The sequence below is a fragment of the Kogia breviceps genome, chromosome 15 (assembly GCF_026419965.1).
Source record: "Kogia breviceps isolate mKogBre1 chromosome 15, mKogBre1 haplotype 1, whole genome shotgun sequence".
Taxonomy (NCBI): Eukaryota; Metazoa; Chordata; class Mammalia; order Artiodactyla; family Physeteridae; genus Kogia; species Kogia breviceps.
This window is the reverse complement of record NC_081324.1, coordinates 50919166-50940642: the sequence shown is the minus strand read 5'-3', so window position 1 is coordinate 50940642 and position 21477 is coordinate 50919166. Positions and strand designations below refer to the sequence as shown.

The 21477-nt window shown below is 45.4% G+C and overlaps 1 protein-coding gene across 9 annotated transcripts in view; it reads right to left on the bottom strand.

The window, feature by feature from the left end:
* The window catches only part of TMEM241 (transmembrane protein 241), a 107204-nt gene that overhangs the window by 52369 nt on the left and 33358 nt on the right, over window positions 1-21477 (bottom strand). For all 9 annotated transcript variants that reach the window (XR_010836909.1, XR_010836910.1, XM_067015231.1 and 6 more), the window contains exons 5-11: window positions 19113-19190; window positions 12913-12938; window positions 9511-9562; window positions 7512-7560; window positions 6335-6380; window positions 5195-5230; window positions 1924-1958 (exon numbers count right to left, since the gene is read on the bottom strand). Coding sequence is in view for 7 of the 9 variants with exons in the window: in XM_067015231.1 (XP_066871332.1) it covers window positions 1924-1958; window positions 5195-5230; window positions 6335-6380; window positions 7512-7560; window positions 9511-9562; window positions 12913-12938; window positions 19113-19190 (322 nt within the window). In the remaining 2 variants the exon portion in view is untranslated. The remainder of the gene's footprint in view (window positions 1-1923; window positions 1959-5194; window positions 5231-6334; window positions 6381-7511; window positions 7561-9510; window positions 9563-12912; window positions 12939-19112; window positions 19191-21477) is intronic.

Here is a 21477-nt window from a genome sequence, read left to right as displayed (position 1 = left end):
ACTGTTATCGAACTCCTCATCAAATCCTCCCGTCTTAGGGAATTGGAACTTCCGCTTCTTAGGGAAGTCTATCTACAAAAGAGTTACCTGAGAAGACCAGTTAGAACATTTACATCTCAAAGATACAAGGAGAGAAATGCAACCTTTGCCTAGAAAGACTTCTGATCCCTTAGGGTCAAACTCTTGGAAAAACTGTTTTTTGTTTTTCAGAATGGCCATAATAATCATAGCCATTTTCATCAGGCCATTGGGTGCATTGTTGCCTTTCGTGGGGAATCAATCTCAGTGTTATAAAAAGGAACTTCAAAGAAAGATGGAGAGCAAGGAGAAGGCATTGCAGTGAACATTTAGAGGAAAAGAATGAGCAGTGGGAGAGAGAGAGGGACAGAGAGAGAGAGAGAGAGAGAGAGAGAGAGGAGAGGAGAGGAGAGCTAGAAGATTTTTTCCAGTGTGGAAATCCTTTGAGATGCTTGTGAGTTAGTTTCTCTGAAGGAGGCAATAACGTATACATCTGAAGACCTTGAAATACCAATTGAAATAGGCTTCCATCTTGTCTTACATCCTATTTCTTTGCAGATAAACTGTTCAGATAAACTAAAGGAGGAATTTAAAAATTGTCCCTGGTTGGCCAATTTAATTGTAAACATTTCAGGAAATCTCACTCCAGCAAGATACTCGCAGAACTAGGGCCCATAGTTCATAAACTATGAATTTCACCAGAAGTCCTAGGAGGAGGCTATCCTGCAGTTTTGCCCTTACAGAATGAACTTCCCATATTTCAAGAGTAATCAAGCACCAGAACAAACTGGGAAATGAAATCCCAAAGGCCACCCAAACAAAACAAGAAACGAATCCCAAAGGACACTGAGGAAAAACCCTGAAATATGAATCTCCTTACATGTGCTAGAGACAGAAATCCTTTAACAAAAGACACATCTCCTACCAAGTGGTAGAGCAGAAATGTCTTCCCCCATGGAGAAAGGACAAAAGTCTACATCTGGAAACACCCAAACAAAGACCTTAACCTCAACCAAAGTGTGAGTTTTGGATCCAGGAGGTACTCATGCAGCAGCCTGGATGCAGCTGGAGAGACAAGCTGGACAAAATGGGTCTGCAGAGGTACATTACACTAAATCTGAAGAAACATTGGATAACCACCAAGGTTTGCTCTGGATCCTATTGACTACACCAAATAATGTTAACCAAGAATTCCAGGAATGGAGCCTTGCTAAAAAAAAGGGGGGCCTTTGTTTGGGGTTTGTTATGATGGCAGCCCTGGAGATACAGATCCAAGAAGACCTCAAATTTCTGCTAGACTACAAAATGGTGGAGACTAACAAAGGGTTCTGGCATTAGACTTGTTTACCCCAGGAGATTAAGGTCCTACTTCCTCTCTGGGTGGCAACCTGGAAAGAGTTTTGAACACCAATTCAATGAGATAGTCACCTCCTTTGGAGTTCTGGGAAGCATAGGAATAAAAGCTCCATTGTCTTTAGTCATTTTAAGTAACACTTTAGCAATTCAGCCCAAGAGTTGGAGTCTTGAGGAAAGAATCTGGAAGAAAGAGCAATGATGAGGTGGTCCCCAAAGCAGATGAGGAGTTGTTTTCAAGGCACCTCCACAGCTGTGCTTAGGAGACCAGCCCTCAGCACCAGTGTCTCTGCCTTACCAGCTCCTTCTTTGTCACTGTCACCAGGGACAAGGACTTCCCATCATCCCAGAGCTATCCAAATCAGCAGCATGAGATGAGGAAATTCCTCCACTCTAGACCAGGGTCAGGGCTAGTTCATGCACTCCTCCTCATTTCCTGTTCAATCTCACAGGTCTTACAATGTCCTGACCTGACCACTAGGGGACTCAGATAGGCAGATTGATATCTGTCAATGGCAAAACAAACAAACAAACAAACAAAATGATGTTTACCTGTGGGGTGAGATGCAAATGCCAGGAGCACCACACTGAAAAAGAATCAGCAGACTCGTGAAGAAAGCTTCCCCAGCACTGAGAAAACAACATCCATTTTCACCCATTCTACTTGGAAATAGTGAGATTTGCCTAAAAGCAAACTATCTGCACTGAATGGTCTCATTCTGCCTAGATCCAACTTGTCGGGGAGAGAGTGAGAATCTCCTGAAATGCCTCAGGTTTTGGCAAGAGGGCTGGATCTCCCCTGTGATGGACTCTGAGGGTCCGTGCCCCTCTTGGAGGGTCAGCCCTGCCACTAATGATGATCATATTCACCTAATCTACACAGAGCATTTGTCAGCTAAACAAAGCAGAGTCTAAATTACAAATAGGCTGCAGCCTAAAAGTTACCTGTTGAATGTGAGCTAAATCTATTTGTGAGCTAAATCACAAAATTAACTACACAGAAGAATAGGTAAATTTCCAGGAAGCTAGCCCACAAAATAACCCATGCCATCCACCCTGTGTCTGAAAACTACCTGGACCAATTTGCAGTTGATGCTGTATGGGATGATGTAGGCTATACCTGTGCTTGGCTCTCCCCCATCTTCATCTCTGGAAGCCTGTCCCATCTCCCAGCGCCTGTCTACAAGTGCCTTTGTGTGGTCCTAAGCCCACCTTCCATACCCTCTTCCATCAAAACTCATGCCACGCAGGCAGCTGATTTAGTTGGCGGTTAGGAATGAAACTTTTAATTCAAATATAAGAAGGAAAGTATTCTTAAAGTGCTGGATGGCCTGCTCTGGTTCTTAACCCTGGATACACATCCAAATAGTGTAACATCCTGGCTAGAATCTCTAAGGGTATGGTCCGGGCATCCATTGTTTTTATTTGTTATGGCTCCCGGAAGCTATAAAGTACCAGGATCAGGAACCACTGCCACAAATCTCCAGCTGGTGACATGATAGCCAGGGAAACCAATGTTAGCTCATCAGCCCTGCCCTGCTCTTGGGTTATCTCCCAGCATCATTTCTGTTTTTCTGATGGTTTTCAGAGTAGCAGAATCACAGAAAGAGGCAGGAGGAGAGGAGGGTAGTGACAACGGCCATAAGAATAGTCACATTCTGGTCATTCGGAAGTTGTAGGTTTGTGAGACAAGGGTTGACAGGCAGCTAGCTGTAAAAAAATACACACACTACAAACAACACTGGAGATTTCCTGTCCTTCTCATGGGCTGTCTGCTTGCTGTCTCTTCTTTCTCCGGAAAACACATACCCTGTACATACTCCATTATTCTATCTCGCTGGATCCCCTTTCGGCTTCAACTTCAGCAGCAGAAGTTATTGCTCCTATGGCAGGATGTGAGGGGCCCCTTTCCATCCCAAAACACCTCCCAGGGCCTGACATGGTATCCCAAATGCCATCATTGGGATCACCCCAAAGGGTGACTCTAAAAGAAAACACTAGGGAGTTAAAAATAAGAGATAATTAAATAAAAGAGTTGGCTCTCTAGTTCATGTCTGAATTTTGTAAATATAGAGTTACACCCTCCTAGTTCCTACATTGTGATGACCTGGGGAGCAAGAACCATATTTTATTCATCTTTGGAGCTCAAGTATTTAGCAGGGCCAGATACACAGCAGGTTCTCCCTATGTTTTCAAACCAGCAGAGAGAGATCAAACCAGCAGGCAGAGCTCCGGGCTGGCACCTACAGGCACAACTGCCCTACAGAGCTCAGTGAATGCAGATCTCTGGATGCTGATACCCAGGGCCTGTGGGAAATCGAATCTCAGCCCTGGTTCATCTTCATCACTTGTACTGAAAGAAGACGTGGAAACAGCAGCGTGGCCTTGGCGGGATGTGCAGCGGGCTGAGGCAGGAAGCCTTGAGCACCTGACTCCCAGGTAGTGAAAACCTCACACGGGGGAGGGCGGGGAGTGGGGAGGGCAGGAGAACCAGCTGGGGGTCACAGGGGCTGGTTTTTTCCACCCACAAAACCCTCTGCTGCTCACCTTGGCTACAAGCTCTGTGGGAAAAAAGAACTGTCTAAAGTAGTCCGATGTCATGGAAACATTTCAAACACTAAGAGTCTTCTGCATTTTCAGAAACATCTCTTGAAAAGGCAGCTGGTGGGTCTGGGCAGAGTGGAACTAATGACTGTTCCACTGAGTACAAAAGAGGCCCCAGCTATGTATGGGTTGAATCCTGTCTTCAAAAAGGCATTTTCATAAATACTAAGATATTTAGGAACTTTACCTGTAGGTAGAGAACACAGCTCTTGAACGTTTTAAGCTAACTTCCTGCAGAAATCCATGTGGCCAAAGGCTGAGAGGCACCTCTCCGACCTTGGTCCTCTGGACTGAATGTTGTTGCATTAGGCAAACTTGAGTTCTGGACAGCAAAACCTCACTTTCTCAATTAGGTCCCTCAGTGCACCATATGGGACCCTCAGAATGCAAGAATACTCCCCAGCTATTCTATTTAGCAGCCAACCCCTATTCTTTACTTGGCTTGGGGCAATGGTACAAATGGAAAGCCATATACTACACTTACCTATTATAAATCAAGCCTCAAACTTCATCCTACCTTAACAAATACACCTCCAAAGCAACCTGAAAGTCCAGATTAAAATTTAGAATTCTTGGAGTCTTTGGAGCTTCTTGTCAGAAGGTGTTAGCGTGGGGACATCCTGCCTCTGACTCCTGGCTCCCAGTGCACCCTCTTCTCTCCCAACACCAGGCTCCATCCAGCACCCAAGGACCTCAAACATGTGTGTGCGGACACCTCAGTCTGCAAGCCCACCCTCCATGCACATCCCTCATACTAACAGCTTTTCTTTGGACATCCATTGGGACTCGGAATGAGTTAAGAAGACAGTCCCAGGGAGGCCTTGGAATCCACTTGGGTAGGAAATTCCAAGGCATATGGAAACTCCATATGCCTTGGGGAGAGGCATGGCTCTCTGAAGTGTGGGGCTGGATGGAAGCCCTTCTTACCTGGCCTAACGGAAGGACTACTATTTAGTATCCGCAATTCTGATCATCTCACCAATTATTTAGCTTGCCTTCCTAGCAGGCAGGCGCACTGGCTCAGATCTCCCTTATCAAAATATTACTGGATATAACTGACTCACTTTGCTGTACAGCAGAAACTAACACAACATCATAAATCAACTACACTCCAATAAAAAAATTAATTAATAGAAAATATATACATTAATGGAAAATAAAAATCCATTAGCTCTAGAAGAATATGAGTTATTCTTTGAAAATTTAAATTATATTTTACCTGAATAGATAGTTTAAGTACTGCTGGTCAATGTCACTAAGAAATGAGAAAAAAAAACATAGGTGAAATAATATAAGTGTTTAACATACACAAAATAGTCATTTTCTTCCATTAATAAATTAGATCTATGTACAAGTTCCTACATTTATAAATCATTAATAAACACTAAGAAAAGTACTTTATATTCAAAACCATTTCCTGGCTCATTTTTTAAAAACATTTCCAATTTAGTACTATCACATGCATTTTCACTTGTGGCTGATTATGTGTACATTTGCCATTTTAAAAGGAGTGTCAGCTCTCTCAGGTCACTGGACTGGCTTCTAGGGCTACCATACTTGACAAATAAAAATACAGCACACCCAAATAAGTCTGAAATTCACATAAAGAATAATATTTTAGAATAGGTATGATCCAAATATTGCATGAAACATACTTAAACTAAAATTATCCGCTGCTTCTCTGAAATTCAAATTTACCTGGGTATCCTGTATTTTATCTAACAACTCTACTGGCTTCTTGCTGAAAAAACTTTATTCAAAGAAAAAATGGTGCTCTAGGGACCCATCACACACCCTCAGCATATATAATCTTCTCTCAGGAGTCAGTCCCTTCAGACCTTTCTTTGTGGGCCTCAGGTGGCCCCAAAACCCAGGGGCCAGCTGGCCAGTGGACGGCTCTGACCTGGCGGCTCCAGCCCAACCGAGGCCTGAATTCTCATTTTTTCATTTACATTCAGCAACTCTGTTCCACTGACTGCCCTCAACAAAGGCCTCATTTTACCCCAGAACAGAGCTGGTGACGGGGGAGGCTTCTGGGTCTAAAGTTAGGAAGGGGTTGGAGAAACAAGAAGAAAGACTTGTGCCTCTGAGCTGGAGGAAGTGAACTGGGGCCCAAGGAAGCCGGTCATGCAATTTTTGTCAAAATGTCATCTAAAGGGCCTCCCTGAAGGAAGAGGAGAGAGACTTCCAGGCTCTTCACACATCGCTGGCGGTGGTTCAGGTACTGATGGACCTGACTGCTGCCCTCCCCCCATCCTGGACTCGTGGAGTCTCTGGCTGATGGAAGAAGCTCACGAGCCTGTGGGTCTCACCCCTTTCCTTTAACCAAAGGACGACTCACCAAACTTTAAAAGTTTACCTTAACGCGTTGGGTTTCTGGGATTTCTGTAGTATCTTATAAGCCCCTGGAAAGGAAGCAACACAAGTCACTGGCACGTGGCATTCTGTGGAGGGGGCGGCTGGTGCTTCCTGGGAAACATGAAATCCGCAGGGAGAAGGGCCCCTCTTCCCTGCAAGGGTCACCCGCAGCCAATAGGGGGCGACCAAGAGCACTTTGGAGAATTTCAAGGATGCACATTCGATAATCCCCCAGATGATGCAGTTCATACAGAGAGTGCTGGGCTGGAAAGGCTCATGGTCCCCAGAAGGACACAATTAACAGGATTGTTAAGCCTGGATTTCCTTTGATGGTGCACGTGAGAAACACCGCTGGACTTCTGACCCATGTGTCACAAGGTCAGGGCACTGTTTTCCCCCTAATACAGATAGGAAACACTGGTTTGAAATAAAGTAGATGGTCCTTTCATTTTACCCACTTAATTTTTTTTTTTTTTTTTTTTTGTATACTGCTGAAAGAGAGTGTTTTTGACACAAACCACTGGATCTGGATCTCTTCTCACCATTTTTACAGAAGACCAACCAGCACTGCACAAGTGGATTTGAGCAAGCAAAGCCTGGGCCCTGGCGAGTTAATTAATGTTTGTCATGAAAAAGGCGAGACTCTATGGAAACTGCAAACATTTCAGGAAAACTCCAAAACAGGAAAATCAAACCAGAAAAATGCCCATTTAATTTTAACCTTGACACCTTGGATTTAATCTTCCTATTGTCCAGGATCACTAAAAAGTGGATATATGATAAGGAATAATAAGTCTCAACTGTTTCAGTAAGACTTCTTTAAAAAACTTAACAACGGGGCTTCCCTGGTGGCACAGTGGTTGAGAATCCGCCTGTCGATGCAGGGGACACGGGTTCAAGCCCTGGTCCGGGATGATCCCACATGCCGCGGAGCAACTAAACCCGTGCGCCACAACTACTGAGCCTGCGCTCTAGAGCCCGCTAGCCACAACTACTGAAGCCCACACACCTAGAGTCTATGCTCTGCAATAAGAGAAGCCACCACAGTGAGAAGCCCACGCACTGCATGAAGAGTAGCCCCCGCTCGCCGGAACTAGAGGAAAGCCCACACAGCAACAAAGGCCCGACACAGCCAAAAATGAATAAATAAATAAATAAATTTATTTTAAAACCCTTACCTACGCAGAATAAGTGAATTACAGCCCAGAAATAACCATCTGGATCAAACTGTAACACAAGATTAAAAAAAAAAAAAGGCTGTAAGTACAGACAAATGGGATCCAGCATGATGATCAGAAACACTAAACGTCAACGCACAGTGCCAGGCATGGTGCCAGACAGGACTCTGGGGCCTTGGGCCAGTCCCTCCTTATTTCTCACCCAGTTGCCTACAACATTTCCTAACAGGGCTACCTGCCTCCAGCATCTCTTTCCCCATACCCCCGACTCCCCAGCACTGCATCTCTAAAAAGTAGACCTGATGGTGCCGCCTATTGCTTAAAATCATCCAGCCATCCCCCAGTGACTTCAGGATGAAATCCAAACTCAGGACACCCAAGAATCCCTAGGACAAGCTCCTGTCAACCCAACCAGTCCCATCCACTGCCCATCCCTCTCCAGAGAAAGAGAACTTGCACGTCCCTGGCCAACTCAGCTGAGGGGCACTCGCGCCTCTCCTTTCCTTCCTTTTTCCATTTATCTCACCTGACACACTCTGTTTTACTTGTGACCTGTCTCTGTCTCCACCCCACACTAGATGATTAATTCCAAGAGGGCAGGTATTTGCCCAGGGACACACCCATAGTAGGTGCTCAATAAAGTTGAATCACAGGCCACTCAGGACACTTCTAGGGCTCTGTGCGTACCTGTCTTCTTCTCCTGGGTTGCTCCTCCTCACCCTTCAAGATTTAGGTACGGTAAGCAGAGGCTGGCTCCAGCATCAGAAAGATCGGGGTTAATTCTCTTGCCCCCTTCCCTTCCCCACATCCAAAAGACTATTGCCATCTGCTATAAACTAGCATGGTAATTAAAAACATGTCTTTTGGAGGCAGACAAGTCTAGGTTTGAAGACTGGTTGTGCCACCATCTATACACTGACTACACCAAGCAGCTGAAAAAATTATTTTAATCTAAGTCTGTTTCTTCTTCTGTAAAATAGGAATCCTAACTATTCAAGGTTTGTTGTGAGAATTAAATGAAACAGAGTATACAAAGATCTTAGCACAGTGCCTGGCACACAAGTGTTCAATATATGATAGCTTTCATGTTACTAATCCTTGATATATTAACTGGAACAAAATAAAGGATCAGTGACTTAAAAAAAAAAAGAAAGATCTGGGTTAAATTCTAAAATCCCCACTTATTGGTTAGCTGTGGACCTCGCTATTCTTCAGCTATGGAATGGAGATAATAATAGCTGCTACCCTTGTGGAATTGCTGTGAGATTAAATAAAATAAGGCACTACAGCATTGGCACAGTGCCTGGCACACAGCAAGCTTCCTATTCCTGCTCTGAGCCTCAAAGGATCCCACACCTCCCCGGACAGAGCCCTGGCCTCCCTGTGTTATAATTATCTGTTCATCGTCTGCCCCCTCCCCTTTGCTCTGACTAGACTCCGACTTCTGTCTGGATGATGGCAATTCCTCCTCGTGCCCCCAGAGCCTGGCTCGGTGCCTGACACTTGATGGGAACTGAATAAATGCTGGGGAAGAAAAGAAAGGGAAAAAAAGAGCCCGAAATGAGATGACTCCTGGAGGTGGGGGTGGGTTCTCAGTGCCTAATAAAGAAAAACTCAGGCTGACAAAGTGAAAATCACTGTGCAGGTGAGGCCCTTGGGATGAGAGGAAAAGAAAATCAACTTCGCCTCAGTGTGTGCGGCTGGAGTCATTTGGATGTGCAGGTCCTACCAGCACGTACAGAGGGTGGACCGCCCCCATCGTGGCACCCAGAGGCCCGAGGTCTGCGGGCTCCCCTGCTGCAGCCTTGGGAGAAGGCAGAGACCTGAGGAGAGGTGTTGGCCTGGCCAAAAGTTGCCCTAGGGCCCCGAAAGTTTGCTTTTACATGCCTTTGTATAGGCCAGGGTTTTCCTGCTTCTCAAAGGAAGGATTCGGAAATTCTGCTCATCCACGCAGGCTTCGGAGATACCTAGAAGGCAAAGAGAGTCTGCCTGAACTCACCTGGGAATCGTTGAACGGCAGGCACCCTGCGGCGGCCAGGAGGAAGAGGGCACTGTGGAGAGGAGGTAAACACGCAGCTTCACTTGTCAACATCAAGGGTGAGTCCCAGAGAGTGTGGAGGTTGAAATACACGGACTGGAGCTCGGATGAGGCAAAGATCTCGTGAGACCACACCCAATTCCCCTGTTCATCCTCTGAGGACCTCACTACCCATGTAGTTTTCAATTATGTGCTCTGCTGACACCAGTTTCTTCTCTGGGGCTCGGCTAGCCATCTTCCCAGAGACAGGCGTTTGCAGGACATGTGCAAAACCACAGCTGGCTCACTCGAGAAAAACAGTATATATAAAAGGAGGCTTCTTTAAACTACCGATCCCCAAAAATACACTAGTGGAAAATTGGGCAAGCAGACTACAGTTATTCCTCTTACCAATAAGAAAACACCACGGAAAGCACATTACAAACTTATCGCCTTACCCAAATGATCAAACTTAACATCTCCAATAGTGGGACAGAGCGACATCATGTGCCTCCTGATATGATGTACTAAGAAGGGCACGACGTCACTCATGTGGTATTCCTGCCAAATATGCATAACCTGGACTGAATCACAAGGAAACACTGAGACAAACCCAAATTCAGGGACAGTCCACAAAACAATGGGCTTACACTATTCAAACTATGAAGGCAATGAAAGGCAATAAAATGTCAAGAAACTGTTCCAGATTAAAGGATACAAAAGAGACATGACATCTTTGGGGGAAGAGATTACTATAAAAGACAATATCGGGTTAATTGGCCAAATTTGAACATCGACTCAATATTACATAACAGTATTGTAATCCGATGTTAATTTTCTAAACTTAATCATTGCATTGTGGTTATAAAAGAGCTTCTTATTTTTAGCAGATATGCTTTGTAGTATTTAGGGGTAGAGTCATAACCCCTGCAACTTATTCTCAAATGGTTCAGAAAAAAATAAGAGTAAGAATAATTATGTATATATTCTTACACATTTTATGTGATATATATGTACATATGTATATTTGGAGAGAGAAAGAAAGCAAATACAAAAAATTTTATCAGTGGGTGAATCTAGATAAAAGGTATATGGGAGTTCACTGTAATATTCTTGCAGCTTTTCTATTGGTTTAAACTTTTTCCCAAATAAGGGAATTCCCTGGCGGTCCAGTAGTTAGGACTCGGCGCTTTCACTGCCAAGGGCAGGGGTTCAGTCCCTGGTTGGGGAACGAAGATCTAGCAAGCCATGAAGCGTGGCCAAAAAGAATAAGAAGAAAATAAAACACGCAAACAAAAAAGGTTCATTAGAAAAACGTCTCTTACACATAACAAAATATTTATGGCTGAAACGCTACAATGCCTGGGATTTGCTGAAATGAGGCGCTGGGTAGAGGCTTAAGTTGAAAACCGTTGAATCTGGGGGATGAGTCTACAGAGCTTCATTATACTGTTCTGTCTACTTTTATATCTGTTTAGAAATTTCCATAATAAAAGGTTTTTAAAATAATTCTTGCACAAAAAAGTAACACTGCCAATCACAGATATTTTCACATTTTCTCATTCATTAGAAAGTCGATTTGGAGATACTTTTTGGCTTAGAAAAATCAGTGGTTTTTAGATGGTATATGGGCTTCATATACCAAAATATCTTGGCCTATAGCTTTTGCCAGTCGTTCTCTCCTCCTAAAGAAAGGCACCAGAAAACACAAAAACCCAAAGGACCACATGCTATTTCCCCCTCTTTCCATTTTACGATGCAACAACATATTCAGGGTTGAGTCCCTTCTGACCATTGCATTACACGGCGAACAGCAAAGGATCACAGACATAAACGGGGGCAGTGCATACAGCATTTTCACTGTTAGGAGACTTTATCATATGACATCTCACACCAGTATATGTTCTATATACGTATCAAATTCTGTATCACTTACATATATATACGTAATACACAACAACCTGATACTCATAACCTAAGTACACTGGCAATAGTGATGCTGATCAATTCTGTCCACAACCCCCCCCCCACACACACACACACAGCCCTCACTGTTGTCATCACACATAGTGTGTAACCCTTAAAAGACTAGCATGGCTGCTGGGCCTGAGGCAGGAGGATGGGTACAGAGGAATCCTCAGAGCTGGGGCCTCAGGGCCTCAGGAAGGGCAGGACAACATGGGACAGGTTCTAACCACTCCAGTCCACCCACTCCTATAGCCTCGCCAACTCTAAAGGCACACCCTCAAACAGCCTTGAGACGATTCCCTGGCACCCGACTGCTGAGGGATTCGGAGGTCAGGGTGGGGTGAGAGGAGAGAAGTTGTCCAGGAGGGTTTCTGGGACTGCACAGGAATAGGCAGGCTGTAGGCTGGGGGAGAGGAGAACCCTCATGGCTTTGGTGTCCGCCTGCGGTGGACAGAGGCTTTAGAGGATGCAAGATGCTTCCCCATCCACAGGCAATGAGCGTTAGATCCCCTCAAGCAGACAAGCCCTCAGGGCTGTGGGGAGAAGTGTCAGGTGTGAGGCAGCCTCTGGTTTCCCACCAAACTTGGCCTTGAGCAACACCTGATTACATCAGGCATAAATGGGTTTTAATGCCTCTCTTTAACACCTGCTAATCTTTTAAACAAGAGGATGCGTCCTGACAGTGGGATTTTTTTTTTTTTCTTCAAGTCGCAGCCTGTAATAAAGGCAAAAAAAGGAGATTGGATGAAAGCCCAGTAATACATGAGACAAAAAGTCCTAAATCCACGTATCAAAACATTCTGCTGGTTTTCTATCTTCGGGACCGAGCTTCGCAGCTACTGCTGAGGAAGCAGGAAGCCACCAGAGGACAAGGCATCCAGGTCAGAATTAGCACAACAGGAGCACAGGGACCTGCCAGAGGGTCCAGCCCAGTTCATGTTTCAGCTGGGAAAACTGAGGCACAGAGAGGTATGAAACCTGCCCACGGTCACGGTGCTGTGTGGCCCAAGACCACAACTCGGATCCGTGGATTCGCAGGCCAGTACTTTTCCACCATGGGAATTCTTAAAAACCCAATGAGGTTCAAACATTATTTTTAAAGCTTTAAGTCATTTCCATTTTTCCATTTTCATTCTTCGTCAGTATTGCACAACTCTTAGTGAAATTCTGGGCATCAATGGCTGAAATCTAGCATGAGTTGTTTTCCCCTTAGGGATAAAATATTTCAGAAAAAAAAAAGAGCAAATTTGAGAATAAGACACAAAATAGCGATATGTGAGTATCTGTAATAAGTTCCTCTGTCAGCTCTCAAGTATGAATTGTCAACAGATGGTTTCTCATCGAAGTTAATATCAGGTTAAATCTTCTATTTTAGATGTTTGTGAACTTGTTGTTTTTTGTTTTTTTTAAACTTACCTACAGATCTTTGCAGGAGATGTTTTCTGTATGAAAATAAAGAGACGTACAATTAGTCTTTAAAAACTCTTTTTTGTTCCCCTGAAAAGTAAATATTTAGATCAAGAGGCACATAAATTATGAATAAGTTTATTGGGGGCTTAACAATTTGCTGCGCTTCAGTAGTTATTGAGGCTTTTTCTGCTTGGACCAAATGAAGGATGACTCAGAGGTCCAGAGTTGAGTCACTTCGGCAAAGCACTCTGGATGAGTAGTTTTACCACTCTCACCATTAGAACTATGTTTACCCACAAAAAAGCAAAATGACGCCACGCCCAAGCCTTCGAATATCTTACACACCATGAAAAGGAGAGAGAAATCAATGTACCCTGTGTAGGAAAAGAAATTAAGCTCTTGTTCAACTTCTCTTCCGGTCTGTCTCTTTAAATTTTCCTTTCATTAATCCAGCTCTGACCCTGAGCAGTGCTATAAATTCTCTGGTATGATGTGTAAATTAGGAAACAGAAAAAAGGAGAAGGGACATTTGACTCCATCCCTAGAGAGAAGGAAAAAGGGGCCGATTGGGGAAATCTAAAGTTGCCATTTAGAGCTCCCTGAAATGAAGAAATTCTAATGCATACTCTACCTTTGTTACCTCCTTTTTATTGGTCAGTTTAACGGAATTAGTCCTTGGCACTTGGGAAGAAAGCTCTAGCAGGAAGAAGCATAGATTTTTTTCATATTTGACAGGGGAAATGGTCAGACAAGATAATAGATTAATTCTGGACATTTCAGAAGGATTATTTTGCTAGTTGAGGACAAACTGCAATTTTCTTTTACTCCAGCTCAGATAAAGTGTGAACTATCAACATATTGTTTAAAAATGAGGCACTCAAAAGGTACAAAATTTCAGTTATTATAAAATAAGCAAAGCCTGGGGACGTAACATACAGTGCGGTGACTCTAGTTAACAACAGCCTATTGTATTGAATATATTCGAAAGTTGCTAAGAGAGTAGATCTTAAAACTTCTCATCACAAGAAAAACAAATGCGTGGTGATGGATGTTAACTAGACTTATTGTGGTGATCATTTTGAAATACATACAAACATTGAATCATTATATTGAACACCTGAAACAAATATAATTTTATCCGTCAATTATATCTCAATTTTTTAAAAAAAGTAAAGCACTGGCAAGAGAAACATGTGGTTTGCTATGAAGGCTATCTTAAGCTTTCATGTGTGACTAAGTAATCCACATTGCATTGTTTTAATAAACACACGATGTGTGTTTACAAAGCAGTGGCTCCCATCTTTAGATCCTCTGTTATCTCTTATACCTTCGTTATCTCTCATCTTTGTGGAACCGGCCTCAGCAGAGTCCAAAGGCAAAGCCAACCTTGACTCCACTGCCCCCCAGTGGGGACACTTATCCCTTCAGTGCAGAAGGGATGACACATGCAGAGGTGACCTGGCTCCCACCTGCATAATGGCCCCCAACATGAGAAAACGTGTCACTAAAAGATTCTGAGCTAAATAAAGCTGACATCTCCAGAGTCTGGAGGAAGAGAAGGAATGGAGAGCATGGAAACAAAAAGGATGCTCAACTCTTCCATGAGTGACATGTTCACCAGCAGGTGCTCGGGGGCTTCCGTTACAGGGCAGCAAATCAACCCTAGTGCCTGAAGGAGTTTGCCCATCCCACAGAGGAGAGAGTCCTTTTTATTTTGACCTCCTCTGACTACAGGAGCCCAGAACCTGAGACACGGAGAGTGAAAACCGGCAAGAAATTCATTACGGAGCTCCAGCCCCCAAGGCTCCGAGAGCAACCGAGGAGTCTGTGTCCGGGATTCCCCTCCGCAAGCCCCTCGGTCCCCAAATCACCCAGTGATAAGTCCCAACGACATCTCAGCTCTGCGTGGGTCACTATAACTCCTGAAGAGTCACCTTGCCAAAGTCACAGTCAGTAGCTGACGCCGCTCTGGATAAGCTAATGCACTCTGAGGACTGCTGGTGCTGTCCTAGGTGCTCGACACATACTGACCCGTGTCACTACGGGTTAACGTACAGTCCTGGGTCACATGCTACAGACGAGTATGCTGAGGCACAGAGAAATCAGGTAAGTTGCTCGGGATCACAGGGTGTGCGCCCAGGCGATCGAGCTGCAGAGCCTGACCCTTTTGGACTCTATTCTGTCACAGCCAGTCCTGCAGTGACACCCACCGGCCCTTTCAGGCCACTGGCCTTCATTGGCTGCTTCCTCTCTGCCTGGAGCGCCCAGAAAATTCCTACCCATTTGTGTGACTGGGTTCAAATCTGGCCCTTGCAAGCAGACTTACCAGCGGTCGCCCCCCAGTGCACCCACATGCCTGTTCCAGCCCATAGGACATTCTATGGGCATCCCGGCACTTGTTTACACGTCAGCTCCCCGTTCAGCCTGAGTTGGGCGAGGGTGATAAATGTGCCTCTCCACATCTGTAGCTGTAGACCTAGCAAGATGTTTGACATGTAGCATATACTTCACAAATGTTGAGCGAACCAGTGAATGAATAGCGGTATTCCAAGGTTAAACCGTGACAAATATATCTGCAAGTTAGTGAGACTAATTCCAAAAGCCACACGCTAACTTAGAGTCAAACTGTGTGCGTGTGTGTGTGCACATACACAAGGAACTAGTTAGGGATGGTGACGATGAACCACAGCCCAGATAGAGCTTATTCTCATCATCTGGGAGTGAGGTCATGAAGAAGTCCACTCTACTCTCCCAAGGCCATTCTAGGGAAACCTGACACATAACAGACCGAAGAGCCCTAGTCCGGAGTCACAGGTCAAGTCTGAGAGGTAGCGTCCAACCATGTTCCTCATGACACCCGGTCGCTTGGTCATGGCTCCAGGCTGAATGATCAGGAATGTAAATCATATGAAGAACATATCACAGTCATCTTCATCACAGAGCAGATTTTAACGCCAAACTACTAGAAACCACCTACAAATCTACAAACAGGGAACGGCCAACACACTGCATTCCATGTGGAGAGAAATGAGGCATTTAGGGATTCGGACAAACCGATCAGTGGAAAAATAGGACGTATTTTATCATTTCTGTAAATATTCTACATATGTCTGAACTGAAAGAACGAAGTTGTTTCCTCTAGGAGGTAAGATCACAGTTGATTTCTGACAATTTTTTTCTCTGCATTTTCTATGACTTATTACATCCTATGATATTCTTAAAGGAAAGAAAGGGTTTTTTTAAAAAAATAGCTAAAGAGATATGTAACCCACTCAATTGTTTCCTAATTTGCCCTGACAAGAAATGATGTTGTTTTGTGTCAGTAGTGAAATGTAGTTGAAGATTCACAATATTTTGGTATTCACCCAATTGCTTCCGAGGAAAGGTCCTCTTGGCCTGGGAGTCTGGCCCTTGGGCTCTGCTTGGTGGAAATACACCGAGGACCCTCCAGCCCCTTGTCCCACCCTCACCTTCACCTACCTGATCCGACTTGTCCATCAAGAAGCAATACCCCATAGAGGGACTTCCCTGGTGGTCAAGTGGTTAAGACAGCACGCTTCCAATGCAGGGGGTGCAGGTTCTATCCCTGGTCGGGGAATTAAGAACCCAAATGCCACGGGGTGTGGCCCCCCAAAAAAGAAAGAAGCAGTATCCCATGAAGATGGCTGGATCTCGTCCCTAGACCAGGTAAATCTTCATTTTTAATTCACACAAAAGGTATCCATTTTGTGAATAAGAAGTCTTCTTTGGAATTTGAGTGGAATTGAGTCAGGGTCTGACTAGTCTCCCAGGACCTGAGCAGCCCCTGGAACCTAAGTGACCAGTTAGTGAAAATTTCAGCTCAGCTCCAGTCCTTGGGCTGAGACCTGGGGCTCCAAAAAACACCCAATCACAGGGTCACTGCAATGAGAGGGCTGGAAGCAGGCAGAGACACAGGGAAAATCATACTGTATTTCACTGAATTTAAGATGTCACTGATTATAAAATTAGTATTTTTTATACTACTAAGAAAGAAAAAACAACAAACATTAGACCAGGTCATACCATTGACTATAAAAGCACCCTGATTTTAGATAGTGAAAACTTATTTTTTATTTTTTAAAGAATTATTTTATTTTTATTTATTTATTTTTTTGACCACACCACGCAGCATGTGGGACCTTAGTTCCCTGACCAGGGATCGAACCTGTGCCCCCTGCAGTGGAAGCACTTAACCACTGGACCGCCCGGGAAGTCCCGATAGTGAAAATTTTAGATGTGAGAAAAAGAAGCACATATTAGAACTGATGAAATATGGAAATTGCAAGCTGGTGTGATAAGTAAAATGTCAGCTGAAGGTGCCCAAGCTGCCTGAGGTGTCAGGGAAGGTTCCCATGGCAGGCAGATTAGCCTAAATTACGGAGCCTCGCTGGAGTCACTACAGGCTTCCCTCGCCTCCTGTAATCCATTCTCCTCCGCAGAAACTGGGGGAGCTTTTAACACCGTGAAGCTGCACATGTCTGTGGGCCTTATAACCCAACCGGCTCCTCCCGGTGCACTCAGCATAAATACCAAATTCCTAGCTCAGCCCCAAAGGTCCATCTCCAGCCTTATTCTAAGCCCCCCACCTCTTTCTCACCAAGCTCCAGCCACACAGCCCAGAATGACTTCCACCAAGTCCCTTCCTATGTCTGGTCCTTTGCATCTGCTGCTTCCTCTTCCAGGGAGCCCTCCCCTCCCCACCATGTCTAACTCCTGCTCATCCTTTGTCTGTGTTTAATGTCACTTCGCCAGAGTGGCCTGCTCTGGCCACACAACCGAGCAGGTGGGTCTAATTCTTAGTTTAATGTCTGTCTCCCCTTCTGGGCTGATGCTCTGTAAGAGCAGCAATCATGCCTCTTGCTTACGGCTGTAGACCCAGGCCTGACAGCGTGGCCACGTACACAGGGAAGTAGCATATTCATAGAGCGAATGGGACAGGGGTGCACGAAGAGGTTTGCTGATAGATCAGAGGAGAGAAACACTATGACATGGTCTAGGGAAAGTGAGAAGTTTGGTTGTGGCTGGAATTTCTGAAGCTAGAGAGGTGGATGGGGCCCAGGTGGTGAAGGGCTTTGCAGGCCTCCAGGTAGCTTCTGGGTGGTCCTGAAGGGCTGTATGTAGGGGGACATGATCAGATCCACGTGTCAGAAAGGTCCCTCGGGAGTGGTGGTGTGTGGAGTGGCCTTGGCCACAGGAAAGGTGTCTCTCTGTCCCTGGCACACCTGTAAGAAGTGTGCTGCCTGCATGGCCCACTAGCCTCTCTCGAGCTTAAAAGTTCCAAAATTTTGATGTGAAGTCATTTGAAACAGGCAGATGTTAGAAAAAAGGAACTCTCAAAAGAGGTATCAAACTAAAACCACCAATAACGTTAAAAATCATAGCTAATAGTGGGAAGCTTCCGCATAGCACAGGGAGATCACCTCTGTGCTTTGTGGGATAGGGAGGGTGGGAGAGAGGGTGATGCAAGAGGGAAGAGATATGGGAACATATGTATATGTATAACTGATTCACTTTGTTGTAAAGGAAAAACTAACACACTATTGTAAAACAGTTATACTCCAATAAAGATGTTTAAAAAAAAAAATCATAGCTAAACTACATAGTACACCCAAAGCACCTACTATGTGCCAGAAAGTGTTGGGAGCACCTACTAGCACCTGTGCTGCATGGTGTCCTCACAACGACTCTTTGAGTGGGTGACATTTCTCTCCCCTTTTCATGGATGGAGGCCCAGAAGGTGAGGAAACGTGTTCCAACTGGTGGAAGGCAGAGCTGGGGTCAGGAAGAAAAGAGGGTGTCCCCAGGGTGGCCTAAAGCTCCCAGCACCCTGTGGGAAGCTCGCCAAATATTTCCTCATGGTGCTGGGATGCGGTGGGGGGAGGGGGGGGATGCCCCCCCCTCACCATCCAGGCCCACAGTCATCTCTACCTCGGCCCCCCAGGCCCTGGTTCAGCGCTGGCCTGGGGTTGAGGTCCATTCAGACCCACAAGCATCCCCACGTTATGTTTGGTGAACTGAAGGGATGTCAAAACCATGATCCTTGAAATTAGCGACCACCGTCAGGCAGGCCTGACTGGAAACAGATGGCAGGAAAAGGCAGACACTAACCTGGACCATACATAAAAAGCACGTCTTTGAAATTTCAAGCAAGGGAAGTAAAACTAGCCTTTTGCGTAATCATTTACCTCTTTCTGAAAACACTTCTGGTGCCCACAGATGATAACTTCAGCTACATTATGCAAAGTGAAAAACACAGGAATAGCCTGAAAGAAAACAAAGGAATAAGCATGAAAATATTTTCTTGGAGATCATAATTACATAATTCTTGATTTATGCTAAAAAATAAAGATATGTGGGAACTTTTGGCATTCACACGGATACTCCTCTCCAGCAAAAACTCTTCTGCGTGGATCAGCGCTCTTGCTTGCAGCACTGCGCTCAGTAGGGTGGATGGAGAGGCTCCCCTCTTACGGGTATTCTCATCATTTATTAAGCACCTACTGTGTGTCAGGTGCCATGCCAGGTGCAGGGGACACATCCTGTGAACAGGTGGACACGTTAGAGAGGCTGTCCCTATTGAGGTAAGAGCTCTGACCGGATGCACAGAAAGGCATGACCAGCCCAGTGTGGGCAAAGCGCGCCTTCCCGGAGGAAGTGAAGTCCAAAGTCTAAATGGGAACAGAATGACGAACTAGAATGTGCTCAGGGACTTCCCTGGTGGTCCACTGGTTAAGACTCCGCATTCCCAACGCAGGGGACATGGGTTCGATATCTGGTTGGGGAACTGAGATCCTGCATGACGGCCAAAGGGAAAAAAGAAAAAAAAAAGAATGAGCCCAGCAAAAAGAGACAAGGCGGGAGAGGGCTGGAGGCACACACAAGGGCCCAGAGGAGCGAGGAAGCCCACCCCTCAGGGAACCAGGGGGAGTTGAGTGGGGTGGAATATAGTGTGGAAGGGAAAAGTGGGGGAGAGGAAGGTGGAGAGGTAATCACGGGCCCTATCAGGGAATCAGGACCATCCCAAGGCCCGTAAGAGACACTGAAGAGCTTAAAGCCCACCGTGCATGATTTGATCTGTGTGTTTAGGGGGCCTTGGACTGCTGGGTGGGGCAAAGGAGGCAGAGATGGTTGCAAAAGTTCAGTGGTGTGGTAGACGGAAAAACAGACCTCCAAACTACAGCTGCATCCTAGTCCCTGGAACCCATGAATGTCACCTCATAGGGTGAAAAAAGGGCCGTTGCAAATGTGATTAAGGTGAGAATCTGGAGGTGGGGAGATTACTCTGGATTATCTGGATGGGTCCCAAATGCAAACACAGATCTCCTTCTAAGAGATAGGCAGAGATCTGACACACACAGAGGAGGAGGCGATGTGACCCCAGAGGCAAAGACAGGAATGATGCAGCCACAAGCCAAGGAGTGTCAGCAGCCACCAGAAGCTAGAAGAGAGAGGCAAGGAGCAGACTCTCCCCGAGAGCCTCTGGAAGGAGCGCAGCCCTGCTGACACACCTTGGTACTCACTTCAGACCCCTGGCCTCCAGAACTGGGAGAGAATAAATTTCTGTTGTTTTAAGCCACCTAGGTAGGCGGTAATTTGTTACAGCAGCTACAGGAAACTAATACAAGGAATGACAAGACAGTGGCCTGAACTTGGTAGTGGCAGCAAAGATGGAGAAAAGTGGCCACGTGAGGGAAATATTTAGGAGATTGAACTGCAGTAAATGATGGGATAACTGGGATCAACTTTGTACCCCCAAAAAGTGGGGGGGAGAAGATATAAAAAATGTAACATTCCAGTGGGTTATCAAGATACACAGAGTACCCACCGCACATCGACTATCGCTGGGCTGTTTGCTAAGAACAGCAGTCTTTCCTAATTTGATAGATAATCAAGGTAAAGGGGAGGGATTAAGGGGCAAGGGACTGTGCTATTGTCTTTGTTGCTGCTAATGATGATAATGTCTCCTGGAAAGCAGAAAAAGATCAAGAATAATGCATGGGTTTTGGCATCAGCTGGGCTTCAGGCTCCAGCTCCACCATCTGCTAGTGGAGCAGGGCATGTATCCAAACAGTTTGCTCCTCTGTAGTATGAGGATAACAATATCTACGACCTGGAGCTATAGGGAGGAATGATGGAAATAATGCAGGAGCACTGCATGAAGGCTGTCAATATTAAGAAGTACCAAGCCCATGCTTAGTGGCCTCGATGGAGGACCCTGAGATGGGAAATTATTCCAGCTTCGAGGACTCTTAAGTGGGTATTTAAGCAGATGTTGCTGCCTAACCACTTCCAGATGGATTTATTCTTTATCTTTTGGCTGCGTTGGGCCTTTATTACTGCATGCAGGCTTTTCTCTAGTTGCGACCAGCGGGGGCTACTCTTCGTTGCGGTGCACGGGCTTCTCATTGTGGTGGCTTCTCTTGTTGTGGAGCACAGGCTCTAGGCGTGGGCTTCAGTAGTTGTGGCATGTGGGCTCAGTAGTTGTGGCTCATGGGCTCTAGAGCGCAGGCTCAGTAGTTGTGGTGCACGGGCTTCGTTGCTCCGCGGCAT